The following is a 22,241-nucleotide window of genomic DNA, read 5'->3' on the forward strand; positions in this document are numbered from 1 at the left end:
AATTCACCCGTGGTAGTTAACAATATAGCCCAGGAAGTACTGTTCTTGTTGACTAGGATTATGCGCATTCGAACAAATAGAACAACTCTTTTTAATTTATTAAAGTAAGAATATAATATCACGCTTCAATTATTAAAAAAATATATAGATAATACAAGGTTATTAAGTTTTTTACGATATTATAATATCAACGCAACGGAAACAAAAGGTTGCGTCTCAGCTTTTACTGTCCAAAACTCGTGAAGTGGATTAAAAATTAATATTTTAAATTTTATAAATATAATCATATTAAACTTAATTGATACATGGTGAGGAGTAAATCTTGTGGTCGAAAATTTAACATATAATTTTCACACACATCAAAAGACTCGTCTCCATGCCAGCAATATGAATGCAAATAAAAACCTCAGCCTACTTGCTGTCTGCCCGGTTTAAAAATAGAATGACAGTTGTAGCCGTTATTAATGTTTTGAGACTTGAGTTACATAGATGTTTAAAATATTTTATTTTATTTAAATTTTCAATTGGAATGTATTGTTAGGTATTGTAATTAGTTAATTAAACTTAAATAAAGTTGTTTAGGTTATTGAAAGAATGGGTAGTAATATTAGTAAAACGGGAAATGAAACAGCTGCTCAAGCGCAAAAAAACGACCAGGACAAGGACATTGGCGGCAATCCTGATCCTCGGTCTCCAACTCCCGAAATAACTCGAACTCCATTACAGGTACATATATATTAGACTAAACGTTTATACATTTCTTCCTGTTATGTCCATTTTTAAATATGTTTTAATTAATTGTTATTTATTGAAATTTGTACTGTCCAAGTTTGTCCTAAGAACGCTGTTTATAAAATTGAAAATTTGTGTGTTGTCTTTGATCTCTGCTCACTTGATCGAATCGATTTTATATAGATACTAGCGGTCCGCCCCGGCTTCGCCCGTGGTACATATTTCGAAATAAAAGGTAGCCTATGTTCTTCCTCAGGGTCTAAAGATTGTCTGTGCCAAATTTCATAAAAATCGGATGAGAGGTTTAAGCGGGAAAACATAACAGACAGACAGACAGAGTTACTTTTGCATTTATAATATTAATAAGTAGGTAGTAACTATACTACCACTAACTATATAAAGAATACTAATTCTTTAATTATTATATCAAAATAAGTATATCGTTCTTATGATTTTCAGAATAAATCGGGATCAAAACATAATATTACGAAGAATGTGGACTTAAGAAAGACATTTGAGGGTAATAATGGAGACGTAAAGCTTATTCACAATAATCCAATTCTCACCGCTGTCATTAAAAATCACTTGCAGTCGTTTGATCCGAGGTCTCCAACACAAGATTTCGAAAGGACGCCCATTGTGATTAATTCTAAAACTGATAATCTAAATGGTGAACATTATATATGTGGAGCAGATAACTTTGGTAGTCCCAGCCTTCCAAATGATTCATTTGATAATAACAATGATGAGGTGTCACAAAAGGTAAGCCCAGAGTTGATTCCAAAAAATCTCTGCAATGAATTTTATGATTTGAGCTTAGAAGATAGTTTAAAAAATGAGGAACCACTGGGGTCATCAACTGCATCAAATGAAGTGATAGAGAACAATATATCAAAAGAGGAACATAAGCCAACTCAATTACTAGAAACAAATTTCGACTTTGTTGAAAATGACACAATCCAAGAATGTAACGAAATGGCATGTGATTCAGAGGTAAATCAGGCAAATGATATTAAAAATATTCCACTTTTTAAAATTATTAATGAAGATCCACGATCTCCATCCATGGGAATTGAAAGAACACCCATCGTTGTGTCTAAAGTAGATGACAATTCTATTGAACACAGCATAGAGGAAATGTCAGATGATTTACTTATTAAGGCATTACAGGGCACAAATGTACAAATGGATCCAACAATAAGTGATAATAAAAATTCTGATGGAATTCATATTTATGAAGATGAATCAACTGCATTAAATGACACACCAAAAAAATCAAAGTCTGCAAGTAATAGTGGTTCTAGAACTCCACTATCATGTATGAGGAATAAAACTGATGTAAGCCATGGCAGATCAAAGTCAGCAAATACATTATATGATCCCAAGAATCAAAAAGTACTAACTAAAATACCAAAAAGAGCATCTCATATACCTCGACTCAAATCATTATCTAAACAGACAAAATGTGTTTCAAGAGAAAGTAGTATTTCATTGAAAAATTCTGCAATAAGTGGTGATTGTGAAAATACACCACCACAATCACATCGTGATAGATGGGACAAAGACAGCAGCATTGTGCTTTAAGTTTTTCTTTTTTAATAGTACAGGATGATGTTAAAAGCTAAATTAGTATTAGGTTATGTTTATTTCTATCAATGACATTGGATTATTACTCAATATTTAATTGTGTGTCACGATTTATTAAATACTTTAAATACATTCTTGTTTTTTTTTTCTACAAATTAGTATGGTATGAAGTAGAAAACTAAAAAAAATTCATGTAAAAGAAAATAGAAATGAGACACTTTTTAAAGACTCATGATATCTCATGATGAATTTTTTCTATTCTAAAAAAAATTCCTAAAACATAAATCTTATTACAAGACACCCGACTTACTAAAAACCGGGTCTAAGTATTTAACCCAGTCGAAGCTCATTATAATATAATACTTTACTTACTACTATTAAAAGTACATAAAAGTTTTATTACAAAACCTACAGAGGTTGTTGAGCCATGAATATATTCTGGGTCTATTTAATTTCTTCAATAAGATGGATTATGTTCATGAAATTATAGATGTCGCAATATTACAATTAGTAAAAGCTCCATAATACAGCTTGGCTACATAACATTGTGTGGTTTAGAATAAAAATGAAAAACAAACTGTTGCATTAAAATATTTATTTTTGTAAAATAACAGAACTGGTAACATTAAAAGTACATACTAATGTTATAGTATTAAGAACAATCTTTTTCAAAACCAAAGTTCGAATAGAAAATAGTGGCAAGTTTTAATTTCATAGATATCAATTAATCTTCTACTTATAATTGGCTATTACTACATTATTAAGCTTCTTTATAATAATATTCAGTTTCTATAAGCCAAATTTGAATAACCAAAGCTTTTTAGGACATTTTGTCTCTTGGAATGACTAAAAGATAAATACAAACATTCTTAATCAACTCTTTATATATATAGGTTAGATTAAATATTGTAATACATATATTGTTCCATCCTTTTATGTTGGCAATGTACCTCTCTTCTTACTAGACTTACTGAAAATTCATTAATCGATGATATATCTGTAGTACACTGTAAACATAACATCATAATTATTATCACCTGTATATCAAAGTTTATTATGTACTTATTATTTAACATTTAATATGTGGAATGATAAATATTGCACAAAATGTAGGTACTAGGTACTATTTCAAATACCTGTGTTAGTAATTAAATTGTAGCTTAAAATTAGTTAGTTTAAAAAACAAAAAAAAAAAAAAACATAGACATAATATCATACATAATATTATTGTATTGCATAGGTATTTGCTTGTTACATTTTTAGATAATCTTATTTGGCACAGCTTAAAACGTTATAATCCAAATTCAAACAACATAGTTTTATTTGAAACTCCCAATAAATTTCAGTAAATAAATACTTTTATCATCACTAATGACAAAGATTTTAAAGTTTCCTTTAGTTGAATTTATATTTTTTGGTTTTTATGGCATTCAAATGCTTTATAAATATAAATTTATAAAGAATAGAAAAAAAACATGGTTGTTAAATCATCTCAATAGATGGCGCGCGGTGTGTCCCTTAAGACACATAAAACTGAAAGAATAGAATAAATTCGATTACTCAGGCGGGTCACGAGTGGCTGAGTTGGTTAGGCATCCGCCCCGGAATGGCGCGAAGGATGCGGGTTCGAGTCCCGCCTCGTGATCGAATTTTTTCTATTCTTTATAAATTTATATTTATAAAGCATTTGAATGCCATAAAAACCAAAAAATATAAATTCAAGAAAAGGTTGTGTTCCATCGTTACAATATTGTATTCACTGAAAAGTGCTTCATATTAGTTGAGATGGTTGTTAAATCATCTCAATAGATGGCGCGCGGTGTGTCCCTTAAGACACATAAAACTGAAAGAATAGAATAAATTCGATTACTCAGGCGGGTCACGAGTGGCTGAGTTGGTTAGGCATCCGCCCCGGAATGGCGCGAAGGATGCGGGTTCGAGTCCCGCCTCGTGATCGAATTTTTTCTATTCTTTATAAATTTATATTTCCTTTAGTTGACAATAGGTATAATTAATACATCTATATAACATCCAAAAGCTTACACATAACAATAATAAATACTATAAGTAAGTAGTAACATTCTTCTAGTACATACTAAGAGCAAAATTCTACAATCCTAATACAAACTAGAAGGGATTTATGAATCGCATAATATTTTTATCTGTACTAGGATCTCTAGCTTAAATTATTTTTTTACATCAAAAAGCCCTAAAAGACAATATACATGCATGGTTACACCGAATATACTTGATTGTAAGTCATAACTCATAACTCATAATATGATTCTTTTTAGTGTTTTACACTGACTTATTTCAAGGACGATTATAATTTTAATTTTGCAGTTACTGCATTATCATCATAATATCTTCATGCATGGTTAATTTATTTGTATGTTCATTTTATTATTTACAGATAAAAGTTAGTTAACTATAATACATACGAAAACTTTTAAGTTTTTAATAAAAATCCATCAAGCTGTTAATACTTAGTATGGGTAATATGTTTTATAATATTACATTGTACTTATTGTGACACTAGTGGAATTGGGACATTTGATGGATTATGGATAAATACATTATACCAAACTTCATTCGTCCGATATTTTTGTGGCAGGGATAAACCAGATTCAATACTGTGAATGTTAGATTTAATTTGGTTTTAAAACACTAGGCGGGGCTATATCATTACGATATATTTTCCGAAAATGACATACTTAGGTACTTATATTTTATCATTCTATTATATATTTTACTTAATTTCTAATAAAAATGAGAATTAATGTAACCTGAATCTACAGAATACCCGACTTCAATAGGTAGATGTGATGGTGACATTGGGCACAATATCCTTAGCTACTACAATTGAAATAGAATACATACTCAATTAATCACCAATGGTTTTTTCTCACTCATTAAATCAGGAATAGGATCCGTGTTACATATCCATGTCCATATATTATTTAGAACATAAATATATTTTAATGCAAAAAAGCAAATATTTTAATGTTAATTGAGTCATATTCAAAAAAGTTGTAGCTTGTCTCTTATTATGCTGTCCGTAAGGAACAAACCCGCCATAAACCTGTTTTTTTTTTCACTTTTGATATTTTTCAATTTCATATAGCTTACTTTTTGTTATTGTTTATATAATTAATAATCAATAGCATTTGTTCCTAACAAATAATAAGAGAAATCATCATTTTATTTTGTCATTACCCAATCCATTCCATATATATTTTTAGTGTCCTTCTGTACACAAAATTTATAAAACAGCAATTTTGGATTGATTCTCGTATTTATATTCACATTGTAAAGAGGGCACATAAATAATTAGAGTATACAGTATGTTTCAGTGAATAGCATTATAATTACAATTAAATTATAGTAATAAAAATGATTAAAAACATTTTGTCATTAAAAGTGTACACCATTTACTGACATTTATTACTGAGGCAGTTTCTCCTAGCAGCAATTAGTAGATCAATGGCAGATTTTGTAAATATCAGATGGCAACACCGATCCATTTCATAGACAACCTAGAAGTTGGCTGTCATTTTGTTTTCTTGTTACAAATGTTGTTCCAAGTTCCAAGACTGTGCGGAGTAAAAAATATAATACCATTTCGTAACGCAGTTTGAAGGACTAAATGTGAGTATAAAAAACTGATTATCAGTGTTTAGCTCTAAGAAACTAGACATTTTAAGGCAGTAAACTGTGAAAATGAATAAACTTAATACGCGAGACATTTTTACAATTTTTAGGTTATGTTACACAAATTTACTGACGACCATTTCATGACTTTAGTGACGTCAGTAAATGGTAAAGCTCTAAGGCTGCATTTTCACTGGTGTGGAAGTTATCAATTCAAGAAGAGTATGGAATAATGTAGGCATTTTGCTATATTTATATAACAATAGTTTATATTAAATTCTAAACACGTGTGCCAACTTTCATATGAATGAGTATATTTATGTGTATGTATATGTGTGTTTGTGCAAATATTTTTCAGAAACTTGAAACTAAATTGAAACAATTTTTTTTATGGATTTAGTTAGGGAACAGTGCATTAAAATCGGTTCAAAAGTTTCAGATATGAACTATTAAACCAAAAAACTACGTAATAATAAGGAAATTGAAAAAAAAAACATTCTAGAAATACAATAACTCAAAAAGGAAGAATAATAAATAAGTGTAAGTACATAGTTTTTTGTGATATTTTATTCACTTTCTTGTAGCTTCTTTCATCCTATTGTTATTGTTTGCACTGACCACAAAGAAATGTTGACTTACCTACTTAGGTTATACTAGGTACTTGGATCTAACTAAGTAAAAAAAAATATTTTATTTCGTCTGAGACTTACATAATTAACCATTTATTACTAAGGTGAATTGGGCCATATTATTTCCATTACAAATTTGGGTCACTAAAACTTTTGAAGTAATAAAGTTCAACCCATTTTCACATTCTCATTACAATAATTCTAATTATCTTCCCGAGAAAAATTAATTTCATTACTGTACAACTTTGTTCAGTACTTTAATGAAGCTTTTTAAATTATCTCTTGGTCAGCGCCATCTAACGGAAATAATTTTCAAAGTGAAAAAAAAAACTGTTAAATAAAGTTGAACAGTGATAAAATTCGTTTTCCGGGAAGATGAAAATTTAAACTTAGTTCAGGATACATCGCCCATTTTTGCAAGTGACTACTATCTAGCTGATTTTCCGTTTGTAGCTTTATTTTGATGAGACACCGAATAATTTCGTTTACGAAACTCTCGATTGTGGTTAGTGGTAGCTAACAGAGATAACAAGGATAAAATTTTTTGATTTGATGGTTCTCAAATATTTATTACGCAATTTGTAGGACAATATGTCTGTTGAATTATATAAACATTAATTAAGTGAAAACAAAAAAATCAGCTTGTTAGTGTTGGTCATCATTTATGATGACCTCGTTATCGATACACTTTGGAAAGGGGGACTCTTTGAACAAACCATAGATTTTGTAGGACAAATATTTTTTCGAATAATTTAGGTAATTATCTTGAGATTGAACAAAAAGAAAATATTCAGTTAGTAATAAATATTTGAGAACCATCAAATCAAAAATTTTTATCCTTGTTATCTCTGTTAGCTACCACAATCGAGACTTTCGTACACGAAATTATTGGGCGTCTCATCAAAATAAAGCTACAAACGGAAAATTAGCTTGATAGTAGTCACTTGCAAAAATGGGCGATGTATCCTGAACTAACTGTTATATGATAATAAGAAAATATGATGAACCCCATCACATCAAAAGCTGTCAGCGACAAAAAAATTGTATACATTTGCTTCCAATTCTCCTTAAGGCATTTACAGTTATTTTTATTTTGAAGTCAGTTTTTTAATATTACTTGTTTAACTATATGACTAGAAGCTACTTTCTGTATTTTAGATGCCATTATCAGGAGCGGAGAGATAAAAACGGTATATGGAACGCTTAAAACTAGAAAACCCCTTGAAGTTTGAAGAAAAGAGAAAAGCACATTTAGAAAAAGTGAAACAACGCAACATCAAAATATCAGACTTATCTGAGGAAGAGAAACTCATTCAAAGATTAAAATGGCGCGATGCGAATAAGAAGAAGCTTAGAAAAGATGAAAAGACACAAAAAGAGAAAGAGGAAAAGCTGAAACAAATAAGAGAAAAACGAGCAGCCGCAGAAAATGTCAAGCTGAAAAAGAATAACAAACTATTAGAATCAAAAATAGAGCAGCTCAACAGAAAGATAAACTGTCTCAAAAAAAAATTATATCGGACCAAGAAAAATCTTCATCAGTTAAAAGACCAGATAAATAGTGAAAATTCTGTTGTGTGTATTTCAGAAGACACACAAGATCTCAAAATATGGCAATAACTCCAAACAGCAAAACAAATTCTTTCATTGATTCTTTAAGTGAGACTGTCTCGGATGACGATAGGAATATAATTAAAAGGAAGGTTTTTGAATTGAACGTTTTGTCAGAATCACTGAAATCCGAATATGGCAAAGCCGAAACAAACGACACTAAAAGAAAATTTAAAAGGATTGTGAACAATGATATAACTCAAAAATATCAGATGAAAACAAATCTGACACAGAAATTAGGTCTCAAGGGTAGGGTCAGAATAAAGCAATCTCAGAAACAGCCTTCAGAGGTAAAACATCAGGACATTCAGAATTTCTTCTTGCGTGATGATGTAAGCCGTTCCACGGCAGGAAAAAAGGAAACGAAAATTTTAAAAAAAGTGAAAGTACAAAAACGTTTCTTGAATGACACTCTGGACAATCTTTACGAAACTAAATAAGGTAAGGCATCCCGGACAACATTCGGGCGATACAAGCCATTTTATGTAAGAACCCCAAACGCAAATGACAGAGACACCTGTCTTTGTAAAAAGCACACAAATTTAAAAATGAAAGCAGAAAAACTAAAAATTTTAGGGGTAATCAAAACCACCAGCTATTCTGAGCTGATTGATGAAATTACTTGCGACAAAAACTCTAAAATTTGCATGTATTCGGAATGTACATCTTGTAAAGAAAAAACACCCACAATGGACACTAGCATTAACAATCAAAAAGAAACATCCTGGTACAAATGGGTCTTGAAAAGTCATGAATACAGTAAGCACCAACCAGGATCCTCAAAAAGTACCCAACAGATGTGATCATTTTGTGATCAAAAAAATACACGAAAGATCTGATCACTGGATCTGTAGAAATGCTGGTTGAAGAATTCGTTAATGAACTACATGCTTTTAAAAAACACTATTTTAATGTGGGTATCCAAGAATCAGCTTTCAAAATGTGTAGGGAAACAATAAAAGAAGACGAAATAGTGTTGATTTGCGACTTTTCAGAAAACTATGCTTGTAAGATGTCAGAGGAGATACAATCCGCACATTTTGGAGCCAGCAAAAATCAATTCACGTTACAGACAGGAGTTATTTACACAAAAGCACATGAGCCACAATCGTTTTGCACAATATCTCCATCGAACTTTCATGATCCAGGAGCAATATGGGCTCATTTGAAGCCAGCAATTGACCTTGCATAGAACCTATGCCCGTCAGCAAGAGTGCTTCATATATGGTCAGACGGACCAACCACTCAATACAGACAAAAGAAAAACTTTTACTTATTCAACAAACTGAAATATAAATTGACTTGTCTTTTATTTTGAAATATTTTCAGTTTTTCAGTGATTTTAACCTCCAGTTTCCCATCAAAAGTAACCTTTGTCACTTCCTTCTCAAGTTTAGCTCAAGATTTATATAGGAATTCAAATATTTAAAAATGTTCAAAATATCCAAAATGATAGCTAATATAGTGTAAATCATAATAAATAGCAAGTAAAATATAAATAGTTAAATAAGGAGATGTGAAAAAGTTTTTTGTTTCTACTGCAAAGCTAATTTGACAAAAGGTGGTTTTTTAAATAATGTCTTCAATTTTATAATTTGATCCATTAATTTCAGTCAATTGAATACTCAGGGCGTTTTATAAAAATGCCACCGAAAAAACGGTTTATAACTTGCGAAATCTGTGGTGATCGAGCCAGTCGCAGTGGTTGCGAAAAAGGGATGTTCATGGCTAAATTCCCTAGGGATGAGGCCCGGTAAGCATTGTATTAGATATTTCTAGTCATATATGTGAATATAATGGAGTATTCTAAGCGAAAAACGAATGTAATCTGGTACCTATTTAAATTTTCATTATATTGTGTACCGTCAGATCTGGCAACTTTGCCAAGGGTTAGTAGCTTTGCCACCCATAGAGTACCAACATTTAACCCTTAATACCGAAGACAACACATTTTTTTTGACGGTGTGACTATGTTTAGGGTAAAATGTGGTAAATATTTGGCAACACCAAATATGGCAACACCGGAGCTTCCGCATCGGTCTCATTTTAGTTCGAAAACTGACACTAGCGTAACCTACAAATTTTGTGCCCCGAAACTTTAATAATTTTGGACGCTTAATTCAGGTTCCACGGTAAGTAAATTTCAATATTTTGTTAGTCCTATGTTAAAGAATGGATTTATTTAAGTAGAAATACTGTATTTTTCGAATTACGTCTCAAAATTTTGATGGCAGACCATGTTGGCGAATAAAGGTGGGCAACTTTGCCATATTTTGTATAGACTAAGGGTTGTCACTTTTCAAAAACTAAAATTATAATGAGAAGTAGGTACCTACTTTTTTTAAAGCCATGTTTTATTGGTTAGTGAGTAAATTTAAATAGTCCATAGAAAGCATGAAGAATGTTACATATGAATTTATAATGGAGGTATTAAAAATATTTTTTATGTATACTAAACCTCTTAAAACAATTCAAAATTAGGCGCATCGTGGAGACCTATGTCTAGCAGTTTGTTAGGTAATAATAATGGTAAAGTTAGTGTACCCAGTTTTGTTTTTGTAAATGACCTAGGAGTGTAATGTTGGTTTTCAACATTTCTCGGTTATCAGGTCTTCAGCATTTTGAAGAAAAAAAATTGTTTGTTTCGCTTTTCAGAAAATGGGTCGCCGTAGTCGACGAAAATTGGGATCGAGGCACTACAAAAATTATACCCCGGAAATGCTGCACTTAGCCGTTGATCTTGTTAGAAAAAAAGAATATATCATTGGAGGCCGAAAAAAGATTTCACATTCCTCGACGAACTATAGAAAACAAAGTTAAAGGACTCCATATGAAACTGCCCGGTGGCCAGTTGCGCCTAAGTGAAACCGAAGAAAAAGGCATCGTAGATGTGTTGATAGCTGCTGCAGATTTTGGATCACCACTGTTGCGGTTAGACTTACGTATACTGATCTTCGAATATTTAAACAAAAATCGTCGCGACGTTCTATTTTCAGCATAACATACAGTTTGCCTTTTTACCACCAAACTCTACACACATAACTCAACCTTTGGACGTAGCCTTCTTCGGCCCACTAAAAAAAGTCTGGCGAAAGATAATTACTCAATACAAAATAGAAAACCCTTCTCAAGCGCAAATAAATAAAAATCACTTCCCAATATTATTAAAAGAACTACTAGATGGAATTCAAATTTCAAATAAGGAAAATATAAAAGCGGGTTTTAGAGCTACGGGTATTGAACCATTCAATCCGCAAAAAGTTCTTAAAAAGTTACCTGACTACGAAGAGGAAATAAAATATAAAATAGACACAGCGCTGCTAGATTACCTGAAAAAAACCAAAGCTCCTAACCCCATTAAAAGAACAGTGCCGAATAAAAAATTAAAAGTGGAACCTGGAAGCTCGATTTCGTCAAAAGACGCAGAAGAACTCCTTACGAAACCAAAGAAATCGACTCAAAAGTCAACTGAACCAAAAAAAGATCTCAACCAAAGACAGTGACTATAAAGTCAACCGAACCAAAAACAGATCAACCAAAGACATTGACTATAAAGTCAAATAAACAAAAATCGGACCAACCAAAGACTTCAGGAAAGCGAGTTACAATTTTATCAGACATACGAATCTCTCCACTAAACCAAGCTTATCTTGATATTAAACAATTTTTTTTAAATCAAGTGATGAGTGTACATCACTTGATTTAAAAAAATTGATATAAAATCTTATCTTACTCTGAAGAAGAAAGACGCTGAAAACATAAATCCGTGGGATAATCCCGAGCCATCCCCACTTCTGGGACTCAAAAAGTAACTAAACAGAAACTTCCAAACAAAAAGCAAATGCCGACAAAGAAACAGAAACTTGAATATGACAGTGACGTGGAAAACGACGATGATTACTGACTACGTGACACATCCGATGAAGAGTCAATCATGTCTGAACATGAAGATATGGCTTTACTAAACATTTAAAAAAATAATTCGATGTATGATGCTGATAACTATTTTAACGAAACTATGCCTGATATAGAAAATGTAGGACTTTATGTTGATTTAGAAACGTAAGAAAACAAGGGGATTGATTTACATGAAAGACAGAACGAACCTGAGAAAAAGAGACTGAAAGTAGAAAGACTGATTACGATATTGACAACACGATGAATAAAGTTGCAAAACAAATCACATACTCGAAAAAGTCTGATAATGAAAGAATGATCTCAAATATCGACAACATTGAAACAAAAAAACATTGAAACAACACAAACAAATTTACACAGGAAAAGGAAACACATGATACGGAAAAGTTCAATAAGGAGGTTGTAAAAGAAGATTTGAACTTGGAGCATAAAGAAAGTAGAAACATTAATTGCGATGATGAAAACAATGAATCTGTGATCTCAGAAGAGTCAGGAAAGAAACAACATAGAATTTATGAAAACGAAAGCGTTTTAATTAGGTACTATAATCGTAATAACTGGAAATATTATGTCGGTTTTGTAGAAAAGGTGGATATTCAAGAAGAAGATACATATTATTCGATTCTCTTTTTGAAAACTTAAAAAACCTAATTTAAAATTTATTACTTGCAAAAGAGATCGTGATGTCGTACCCTCTTCTTGTGTTGAGAAAAAACTGAAATTACATTCGGTGAAGGAAAACCACGAATATGTCATTGATGATTGTGATATGGATTACTTTTAAATTTGATTTACTTTTTAATTGACCTTGAAGGATTATAGAGCCTGGTTTATTATTTATGATATTAACAAGAACAATTTTATTTCGTTTCTTTAATAATTGCAATAAGCTAAGCTAAGTACCTATCCGCACGAGGTAGCCTGGAAAATAGGCTGTTTTATTTTTATAAGTTTTAATTTTTTTACAATAAATGTCTCGTTAAGTTGCTAGTACCAATTTTATGCTTTGTTTAAATTTTTGATTCATTTTTATTTTATGATTCGTTTGATTTTATAATTCGTTTTGATTACCTTTATTAAATATTCTATCTTATAGGTACTTACCTAAGTAAATATTATAAATATACTACTTGCTTAGTAAAAATGAAATTTTATTTTTCTCCATTGTCCCAACCCTGATGCCATTGTCTGACTTACTATGAAATATTATGAAATGGATGGACAACTTTGCCATTGTCAATGTAGATTATTTCATAACCATAATATTGCATATTATATCATATTCTTTGTGTTGTATACCAAATTATTAAAAAGTGTCTCATAGATACTAATTGAAACTTTTATCATTTTTACAACAAATTCCAAATTGGCAATCTTGCCACATGCTACCCGTAGCATGTGGCAAGATTGCCAATTTTGTCTTTGCCACTTTCATTTAAGACTGCTGATCTTCTTATTATTGATTTAATGAAAAAATAAAAACATTGATATGAAGGTAATCTTTGATATTTATTCTGTATATATTTCATGCAATAATGGTCTGAAATATTTATTTTCTGGTCTAAAAATTTTGAGAACTTTCTATCTCTATTGAATAATGGAAAGTTGCCAGATCTGACGGTACTAGTGATGCGACGTAACTATCAATAATTACGAGGATCGGGGGCAAAATTCTTTTGAGTATTTTAGACATTTACAACATTTAATGGAATTACTAAGCGTGGTGGCAATGGAACTACCATAGGGTGTGCGCTTTGCTCTTCGATGAAATAGCTTTGAAGAAGCGTCTAATCTTCAATTCCAGAGAGCCTAGAGAAGAGAATAGAATACGCTATCGATAGAAATTGACATAAGCGTACGATGTTTTGCCTAAGGATTCGGTCACCCTACCAACGACAATGACGACCACGAACAAAATTTTCAACCAGTCGCAATTAAATAAAATTGTGCAAAACACAATTAAAATGACATTTAAGAATTTCCTGTCGTGTTGGTATTTGGAAACATTTTTTTTTGAGATCAATGAATAAACAAACAGGTTTTTCATAGAAACGGTGGCTCCTAGAAAAAAATGTATTTAACATTTTTTATAGATAATTAGATGATCTACAATTTTGGTTCAGGTGATTGTATGATAAACTTATCGTCTCAGCGAAAATAGCAAAAAAACCCTATTTTTTTATTAATTGACCTCGAAATTTTTTTATTTCCGAGTACTAGAATGACGAGAGATTTAAATATTGATTTTGAACAAATTTCGGCAAGATTGGAATTTTGGTCGTGGTCGTCTTCGTCGTTGGTAGTGTGACCGAACCATTACCAAAATGTCATGAGCTTATGTCAATAATTAGCGTTAGCAGTTTCTATTCCATGGCGTTACGTACGTTTGTCTAAAGGCCCAGGACGGATAAAGTAGTGGAGTTTGTAGACCTAGGCGAAAATCAGTACAGATCTTCAGAAACAGCTGATCATGCTTTAGTTTTTATGCTTCAAGGTCTCCATAAAAAACTAAAGCAACCAATAGCGTACTATTTCGTGAAAGGGACTATCTCACCGCAAAGCCTCGCTGTTCTTATCAAAGATATTATCAATCAAGGGCCCACAAATATTGGCAGTTTAAATTTACTAAAGGATTGGTGTGGCATTCCAGCAACGTCCAACTATTTCATGGTAGATGATGAGAAAATTTTTAAAATGTTTGACATTCCTAATCTTTTTAAATATTTGCGAAACAATTTTCATAGTGGGGGAGTAATAGAATATGACGGGGAAAAAGGGCAGTAGTCTCATCTGCAACAGGCGGCAGAAAAAAAATACAAGCACTCTACATTTTCAAAAATTAACAGCCCTTCACGTTAATCCTACATTTAAATCTAAAATGAAGGTCAAGCTGGCAGCTCAAGCGCTAAGTAACACCGTCGCTGCTATCTTAAAACTCATGGCCGAGAAGTTCCGCGGCGATGACGTGAAATCTCAAGAAGTTTTAGAGACTGCACAAATTGTAGAAGACCTTGATCGGCTTTTTGATTGCACCAATGGTCCCTCATCCAAAAAAGACATAAAAAGCATCAAAGAGTAAATGTTTCCAAAAAATCAAATCATGTTGGTTTGTGGAGACATTAAAAAAAAATTATGAGTATATAAGCTGCAATTAAAAAAAAGATAGCTTTCTACGACTAAATAACGTAAGATGCACCCAGGGATAAACTGCGAGAACATCCATCGAACAGCTCACGTGGTTTCACCAAGATGGCGCCACGCCGCATACTGCAAGAACCACCATGAGTCTCCTTCGCGAAGAATTCCCCGGAAAATTAATAAGCCGATTTGGAGACATCTCATGGCCACCCAGATCGCCAGATCTTACCCCATTAGATTTTTTTCTATGGGGATATTTAAAAGGAAAAGTATACGAAAGTAACCCGACGAATCTATCGGATTAAAAAAAAAATATCGTGGGAGAAATGAACGCTATTCCTCGTCAACAACTGAAGGTAAGTAAAACTTTCTTTTTTGGGTTTTTTAAATTATTATCAATGGACATTGAATGATTTAAATTTTCAAATTTAACTATGTACAGTTGCATTACTATTTCGTGTGTCATGATGTATTTAATAATTAATATTTCTTTGCTTTAGCGAAAAAATGGACCCCCTATTGGAAGCGCGCGTGACCCAATGGCTGAACGAAGAATTAGAGGACAAGGAAGTGATCCAAAGTGACTCGGACGATGGGGAAGTATATGTACAACCAATGGAACAGGAAGATAGGAATCAGATGCAGGAAGCTGTAAGTGAAAATCATGCATCTGCATGCATGAAGATGACACGCCTCCTTCTGAACTTGTCCAAAACAATACACGTGATGACTTTTATGTGGAACACGCTGGAGTAAAACATGTCCTTCAGCAACCCGGGCAAGATCTCAAAACATCCGATTCAGACCTCCAGGGCCAAAAGGTGCCGCAAGAAACGCTGAAACACCGTTATCTTGTTCTGAACTATTTTTTGATGAAAATATTTTCGAAATCCTAGTTAATTGCACGAATATTTACATTGATAAAATACAGAACCGATACCAGAGAGAAAAAGATGCAAATAGAACTGATTTGGTTGAAATGAAGGCATTTATTGGATTGTTGCTCGACATTGAAGTCTCACGTTCGGGCCGGCGTAATCTCAATGATGAGCTCGAAATCGGTCGAAAAAAAAATGGTGTAAGCGATGTGCCAGATGGATTTTTCCTGATCACTAAGTTGTGGTCTGTATTGAATGTCGGGATGATGGCCAATAAGTCGATCATCGCTTATTAGAAGTTCTTTTTTTTTGAGCTGATCTCCAACTTGCCAAAAATGTTGATTATTTTCTTGATCTCATAATTTGATCCTAATTTGAATTATATGCTTTTATAATTTTATTTTTTTCTATAATTATTTGTTACAATAATTAAAAGTTTAATATTACTGAGTATTATCATTTTAGGACCACCCGTTTTTTTAATATTTCAAATACAGTTTTCTACTATGGTAGAGCACGCGAGCAACCATGTAAAAAAAAAGGGCGCGTGCGCTGTAGTGTTAACCGCGAGTCATGAAACCGTAAGAAAGGTGTTGCGTAAAATTGGTTTTCGATACAAGATAACGCAATCGAACAGAAAAGTTCTTATTGAACGCTTCTCGGTCCTATCATTGAGATTTGAATGTCATAGAAATGTTCTGGAGTTCGATGAAACGTTCTGTTGCTGAACATAACATTGGAACGTCAGATGCTGAAATGCCGCGGTTAATCGCAGAAGCATTTAATGAAATAACAACTGCAGAGAATGGCATAAACGCTGTGCCCATGTAAAGAACATTGAAAATGAATATCTGAAAAAAGATTCTTAGATTTTAAAGATTTGGTTAATTACCCATTTTCACAGACTTTTCATACGAAATATTTTGTGTAAATAAAAAGTTACTTATTAATTGGTATTTGTATCATCTTTACCTAACAGCTGGTGTTGCCTGTATTATGCTTTTTTATTGAATTTTTTCCTAAAAGTATGTACAGAATATAAAACGGAACGGAATCTTAACGACTTTAAAACAATATAACTCATTTTACTGAGAAATACTTTTTTTTATAATTATTTATTCATAACCATGGATACAAGTCCTTCAGTCGTAATCACTGAGAATTAATACTGTATAGGTAAAGTTGCCATATTTTTGGCTTCTTTACCTAAATCATATTTCAGGTGTTATCTTAGTGGATTTAAAAAGCAAAGATGCAAAGAATAAAATAAACAACTAAACCGGAATGCTTTATTCATCGATTAATATACCTATTAATATATTATATCTATAAGATTTATATCTCAATCCTAAATTGTTTTCGATTTATGACGTTTTTCCTTCAAAATTATGGTAAAGATGCCACAGTTGATGGAATAAGTTTATAGAATCTAATATATAAAAATCAATGCCACTTTTCGTTGTAATTCCATAACTCGAGAACGGCTGAACCGATTTCGATAATTCTTTTTTTATTATATTCCTTGAAGTACGAGGATGGTTCTTATGTAGAGAAAACGTTAATATGTACCACGGGCGAAGCCGGGGCGGACCGCTAGTTAAGTATATATTATTATTATATACTATTCGATTTTTGTTTTGCAGTAGATTTTTATAATTTAAATAGACGGTCATAACTATATATTATGATGATTGAATAAATGCATTTTAAATGACTAAGATCTATTTCAATCAGAATTATCAATAACATAATATACTGTAGGTAGGTATAGTGTAAAATTGGGGCAATATAACTTTGGCATAATTCTTACAAAATTATTTATAAGTACAAATTTGAGATTGACGATTATTAGTTTCACAATTAGTGTCAGAATATGCAAATTCAAAATAAAAAAGAGCGTGTGTGCCGAGCACATTTGTCAGAAGTGCAACTTCTTTGGCAAGATTCATAGATACCTACCAAAATCGTTGACTTAGTCTATCACGTGACGGTATTGCCATGATGCGACCTTGAATTTTTACTCTCAACGCGCCTTAAGAAGTTTCACTTCATAAACAGTAATAATACATATTATAATGCAGAAAATTTTAACATCATTTACAAAACACACATGCAGTAATAGAATTTGGTTTCAAAAAAATTCATTAGAGGTATTTGTTTAAAAATCTACTTAACTCATTAATAAAAAATACATTAAAAACTTCAATAGATATCCACTGTTATTTTAAACGACAAAACTTTTAATAGTATGTGTTGTATAAATGTATGAAAAAAAACAGGAGGAATTGCATTCAATATTAGTACTGATAAAACAAAGTCTTAGACCAACTATCCCAAGGATATAATATAAGAAATATATTTATAATTCATATACTTTAGCCTATAATTATTATACCATGCTTGGGGGATCTATTCTGAAGTTATAATTTTGTGTGTTTAAAACAGAACTACATTTCAGATCATTATATATTATGCCAGCTAATTAATTATTACATTATATGACATGATCATAAGATAGTTAGTCTGTCGATATTAAGTTTTTAATATCATAAAGGACGAGATACCAAGCAGGCTGCTTACTTGTTCTGGGTAGCATTTGTTTCTGCAATTGAGTGTTGATGTTAGTTCAAATCTTCAAAATTCAAATATGTTACCACAAATTTTAAAAACCCAAAAAATTTGATAAAAATAAAATAATTAATTTTGATGTACAACACAAATCATAAATACATGTTCTTTTTCCTTTCCATACGCAAACAAAGAATGCTCACAAATTATAAGTTGTCTTTTAAATTAATAAAAACTTTTATTATACTTTTTTTTTAAAATCAGGAAGTATTTATATCCTTTTTAAGGAAGTCAAAAAGACCATGTATCAAACAGCATGTAAATTAATTAAAAGCAATTATATAATTACCTTCCTCGACATTTTCCGAATTCTTTGTTATGAAATCACGTAGCTCCGCATATGCCTTGTCCAAGCTGTCATTCAGAATCACAATATGAAAATTGCCTGGCTCTTGACCTGTAATGTTCATATATTTCTCTTAGATCTTATAAATAATCTATAATATAAGAATGAATTGCAAAATGTGTTGGTGTTATAAAAAAAAAATGTTAAAAGCGCATAACTTGAGAACAGCTGAACTGATTTAGTTATACTTTTTTTTACGAATAGTATTGTTGTTTTTAAATTATTAAATAACTATTTATATACAGTATATTAATTATTTTGTGTTTATGTAAGATTGTATAATATTTTATCCTACTTTTGTGTTTTGCATGACCCCTCATGACCCTGTAACCTTTTGCCCATTCAGTATTTTTATATCAGCTCTTTTTTTGTTTCAACTATTGTAAAAATACAATGTTTTTTCTTATTAACATAATATGTATGTGTGAGTTGATAATTTAAATATTGTTATCTACTTTGTTAGATAAATTATTGATCTATTTTTATTCAGTTGAACGTTCAGAAATTTTTTATTGCAAGCATTGAGCAATTTTTTATTGAGAGCAAGCAAAAATATTGTATCAATAATTGTATCAGGTATATAAAAGTAATCATGAAGTTACATATTCCCATTTAAAATAATATTTTTTCACAATGTTGATCAGATGATCAAATTAAAAATCTTTTAGGAAAATTGTACATAACAAAATTGCAGTATAAGGACACACCCAAAAAAAAGTTTTACTTAAAATCTAAACTAAAAGATTTTTTATTTGTTTGTTTTACTAAGTCAGCTCTAAAACTACTGGTCAAATATTGAATTTCTCTCAATAATAGAAATAATTTACAATACTTAGGTGTAAGCATTTTTTTTGTTTTATTTCAAGCTGGATTGATTGTGAATTACCTAGCAATTAATAAATACAAGTATAGTACACAAACCGTACCGTATTTGATCTCATGGCGTGCAGTTTCTAATCTCTTCTGTAAAGCCTCCTCTTGTTCAGTGTTACGGTTGCGCAGGCGTCTCTCGAGCTCTTCTATAGATGGTGGCATCACAAACACAAGCAGAGGATCCAAGTCAGTACGCTTGATTTGTTTGACCCCTTCTATTTCAATATCCAGCACACAGATTCTACCAGATAGACGAACATCATCCACAGCCTTTTTACTGAAAATTAATATAATGAATACTAATATTATAAAGCTGAAGAGTCTGTTTGTTTGAACGTGCTAATCTCGGGAACTACTGGTCCGATTTGAAAAATTCTTTCGGTGTTAGATAGCCTATTTATCGAGGAAGGTTATAGGCTATATATCATCACGCTACGACCTACAGGAGTGGAGCTGGGGGGGTGAAACCGCGCGGAGCAGCTACTGTTTTATAAATACAAAATGTTTGTATGAAAATTGTTTCAGAATTTTGTTATACTAATCTTGTAGAACAATTAGTCATACATTTTGTTTATAAATACTACAGTATTCACTTACACATAGTTATTTAAAGTATATTTATTAAAAAACATTCAAAATATGTATTCTCAACTATAGAGATAAATTTTCATGAATATATCATTACTGATAAATGTTTATCCAAATGTTTTAATTCAGAAATACATAAATATAGAACATGCTACAATAAAAAATATGAAAACAAAAATAACTTGACTCATCCTGTAAACAGATATTTGTTATTTTATGAATATTGGTATGTACCATAAAACTTCTTTGTTTGCTGCAGTAAACAATGAGCTGTTCATAAGCCAGCATGATTATTGGCAATCTGCCAATACTTGTAAACAAGAAGCACATGGTTAAAATAAGTATATATGGCAAAAAAATTACCTTGTCCCATACATGTTACCACTGAATACAGCTGTTTCTATAAATTCCCCCCTCTCTACTGCAGCAAGCATGTGATCTCTTGTTGTGAAGTGATAATGAACCCCATCTTTTTCACCCGGTCGTGGTCCTCTCGTCGTATGCGACACGCTAAAACCAAACTTGTCTGGGAATTCTTTTAGCAATCGCTTCAATAAAGTGCTCTTGCCGGATCCTGAAGGACCGCAAAGAACTAATGGTCGAGGTCCTTTCTGCACCATTTTGTTCAGAACTACAAAGTACAAAACATTTAAGTATTAATTAAATTAAAAACGCCGCAAATTAGGTTATGAATTATAAAAACATTATAGTAATTATTATGATCTCACATAATAAAAAATTCGTGATAAAAATTTTTGAAAGATTGCAAAGTTTTATTTGAAATAAATTGCTGTTATAGTTGTTCTCTTCAAATTCATTAAGACCGTGAAAACACTCGGCGTAAAATCAATATTCTCGTGTAAATGTAGCAAGGAACCCGAACCGTCAACAAAGAACACGGCACTTGACTATGGTCTGGTCGTGGTCGCCTTGTGGTGGAACGTCACTCGTCAGTCGTCAAATTACGCATGTCGCATTGTTTGACAACTGACGTCTGACATTTCAAATTTCTAATAACAAAAAGTTAGAGAGTCTAGGCCAAGGTCAAAGAGTAAAGTAATATAAGATGCCAAGGTCTAGGCTCTAGACTCTAGGGGTCTAGAACATCTCACATATCTTATTACGTTTCAATTTAGTACCTACTGATTAATTCTTTTTTTTTTAATCCAAGGATAGCTTAAATTAAAAATAATTTACACAAAGTACATAAGAAGCGTAAAAATATAATATATATTTGCACATTTACTAGAAAAGGGTAAGAAAATACATAATATAAAATATTATAATATACTATGATAACATTATTATACTTGAAAATAGAAATAAACAGGCACAGGGATTATATATTATAAAATATCTCCTAGCTACTATTTAATATTAGATCTATCTACATGACGTGGTCTACAAGTCTTCCATGTGGATGACGAAATAATACATAACTTAATTTTTTATGATGATGCTAATGAAGAATAATAATAATAAAACGAATAAATATTCCAGGAAAAAACACACAAAAGATGGGAATTCTGTTTTTGTCATAATATAATCAACAAATTCACTTGTACATATTTCAGATAAATTTGAATCAATTTGAATGCTTAAAATGTGCCTAAAAGCCAAATAAAAAAAAAAAAATAAAGAATACAAATTATAAAAATAATG

The 22,241-nt window shown here is 31.5% G+C and overlaps 2 protein-coding genes and 1 long non-coding RNA gene across 5 annotated transcripts; 2 read left to right on the top strand and 1 right to left on the bottom strand.

Moving 5' to 3' along the window:
- The first annotated feature begins 334 nt into the window (after nt 1–334).
- On the top strand, nt 335–2,451 carry LOC123690937. The gene is made up of 2 exons (XM_045635100.1): nt 335–726; nt 1,192–2,451. Exons 1-2 carry the CDS (start codon nt 595–597, stop codon nt 2,314–2,316), a joined length of 1,257 nt encoding a protein of 418 aa, XP_045491056.1. The 5' UTR covers nt 335–594; the 3' UTR covers nt 2,317–2,451.
- Nucleotides 2,452–2,897: 446 nt separating this feature from the next.
- LOC123697564 (guanylate kinase) lies at nt 2,898–21,482 on the bottom strand. 2 transcript variants are annotated; one of them, XM_045644109.1, is made up of 6 exons: nt 21,308–21,482; nt 20,943–21,210; nt 20,045–20,268; nt 19,062–19,169; nt 18,725–18,746; nt 2,898–3,326 (listed from the first exon to the last, which is right to left on the bottom strand). In XM_045644109.1, exons 2-6 carry the CDS (start codon nt 21,197–21,199, stop codon nt 3,287–3,289), a joined length of 651 nt encoding a protein of 216 aa, XP_045500065.1. In that variant the 5' UTR covers nt 21,200–21,210; nt 21,308–21,482; the 3' UTR covers nt 2,898–3,286. The 2 variants fall into 2 exon arrangements, with proteins under 2 accessions (XP_045500065.1, XP_045500070.1); XM_045644114.1 differs by lacking the exon at nt 18,725–18,746.
- On the top strand, nt 5,906–9,534 carry LOC123697578. 2 transcript variants are annotated; one of them, XR_006752248.1, is made up of 2 exons: nt 5,906–5,967; nt 7,758–9,534. It is a non-coding gene; the product is annotated as an uncharacterized LOC123697578 (long non-coding RNA). The 2 variants fall into 2 exon arrangements; XR_006752249.1 differs by lacking the exon at nt 5,906–5,967 and adding an exon at nt 6,384–6,510.
- Nucleotides 21,483–22,241: the final 759 nt, after the last annotated feature.

Source organism: Colias croceus, chromosome 1, assembly GCF_905220415.1.
Source record: "Colias croceus chromosome 1, ilColCroc2.1".
Taxonomy (NCBI): Eukaryota; Metazoa; Arthropoda; class Insecta; order Lepidoptera; family Pieridae; genus Colias; species Colias croceus.

Bases quoted from the DNA above. Each gene is read 5' to 3' on its own strand.
- LOC123690937 (XM_045635100.1), top strand. From the start codon at position 595: ATGGGTAGTAATATTAGTAAAACGGGAAATGAAACAGCTGCTCAAGCG. The intron at 727-1,191 runs GTACATATATAT...TATGATTTTCAG, and splicing joins TAACTCGAACTCCATTACAG to AATAAATCGGGATCAAAACA.
- LOC123697564 (XM_045644109.1), bottom strand. From the start codon at position 21,199: ATGGTGCAGAAAGGACCTCGACCATTAGTTCTTTGCGGTCCTTCAGGA. The intron at 18,747-19,061 runs GTAATTATATAA...ACTCAATTGCAG, and splicing joins TTCGGAAAATGTCGAGGAAG to AAACAAATGCTACCCAGAAC. The intron at 3,327-18,724 runs GTAAGCAGCCTG...TTATGTTTACAG, and splicing joins ACAAATGCTACCCAGAACAA to TGTACTACAGATATATCATC.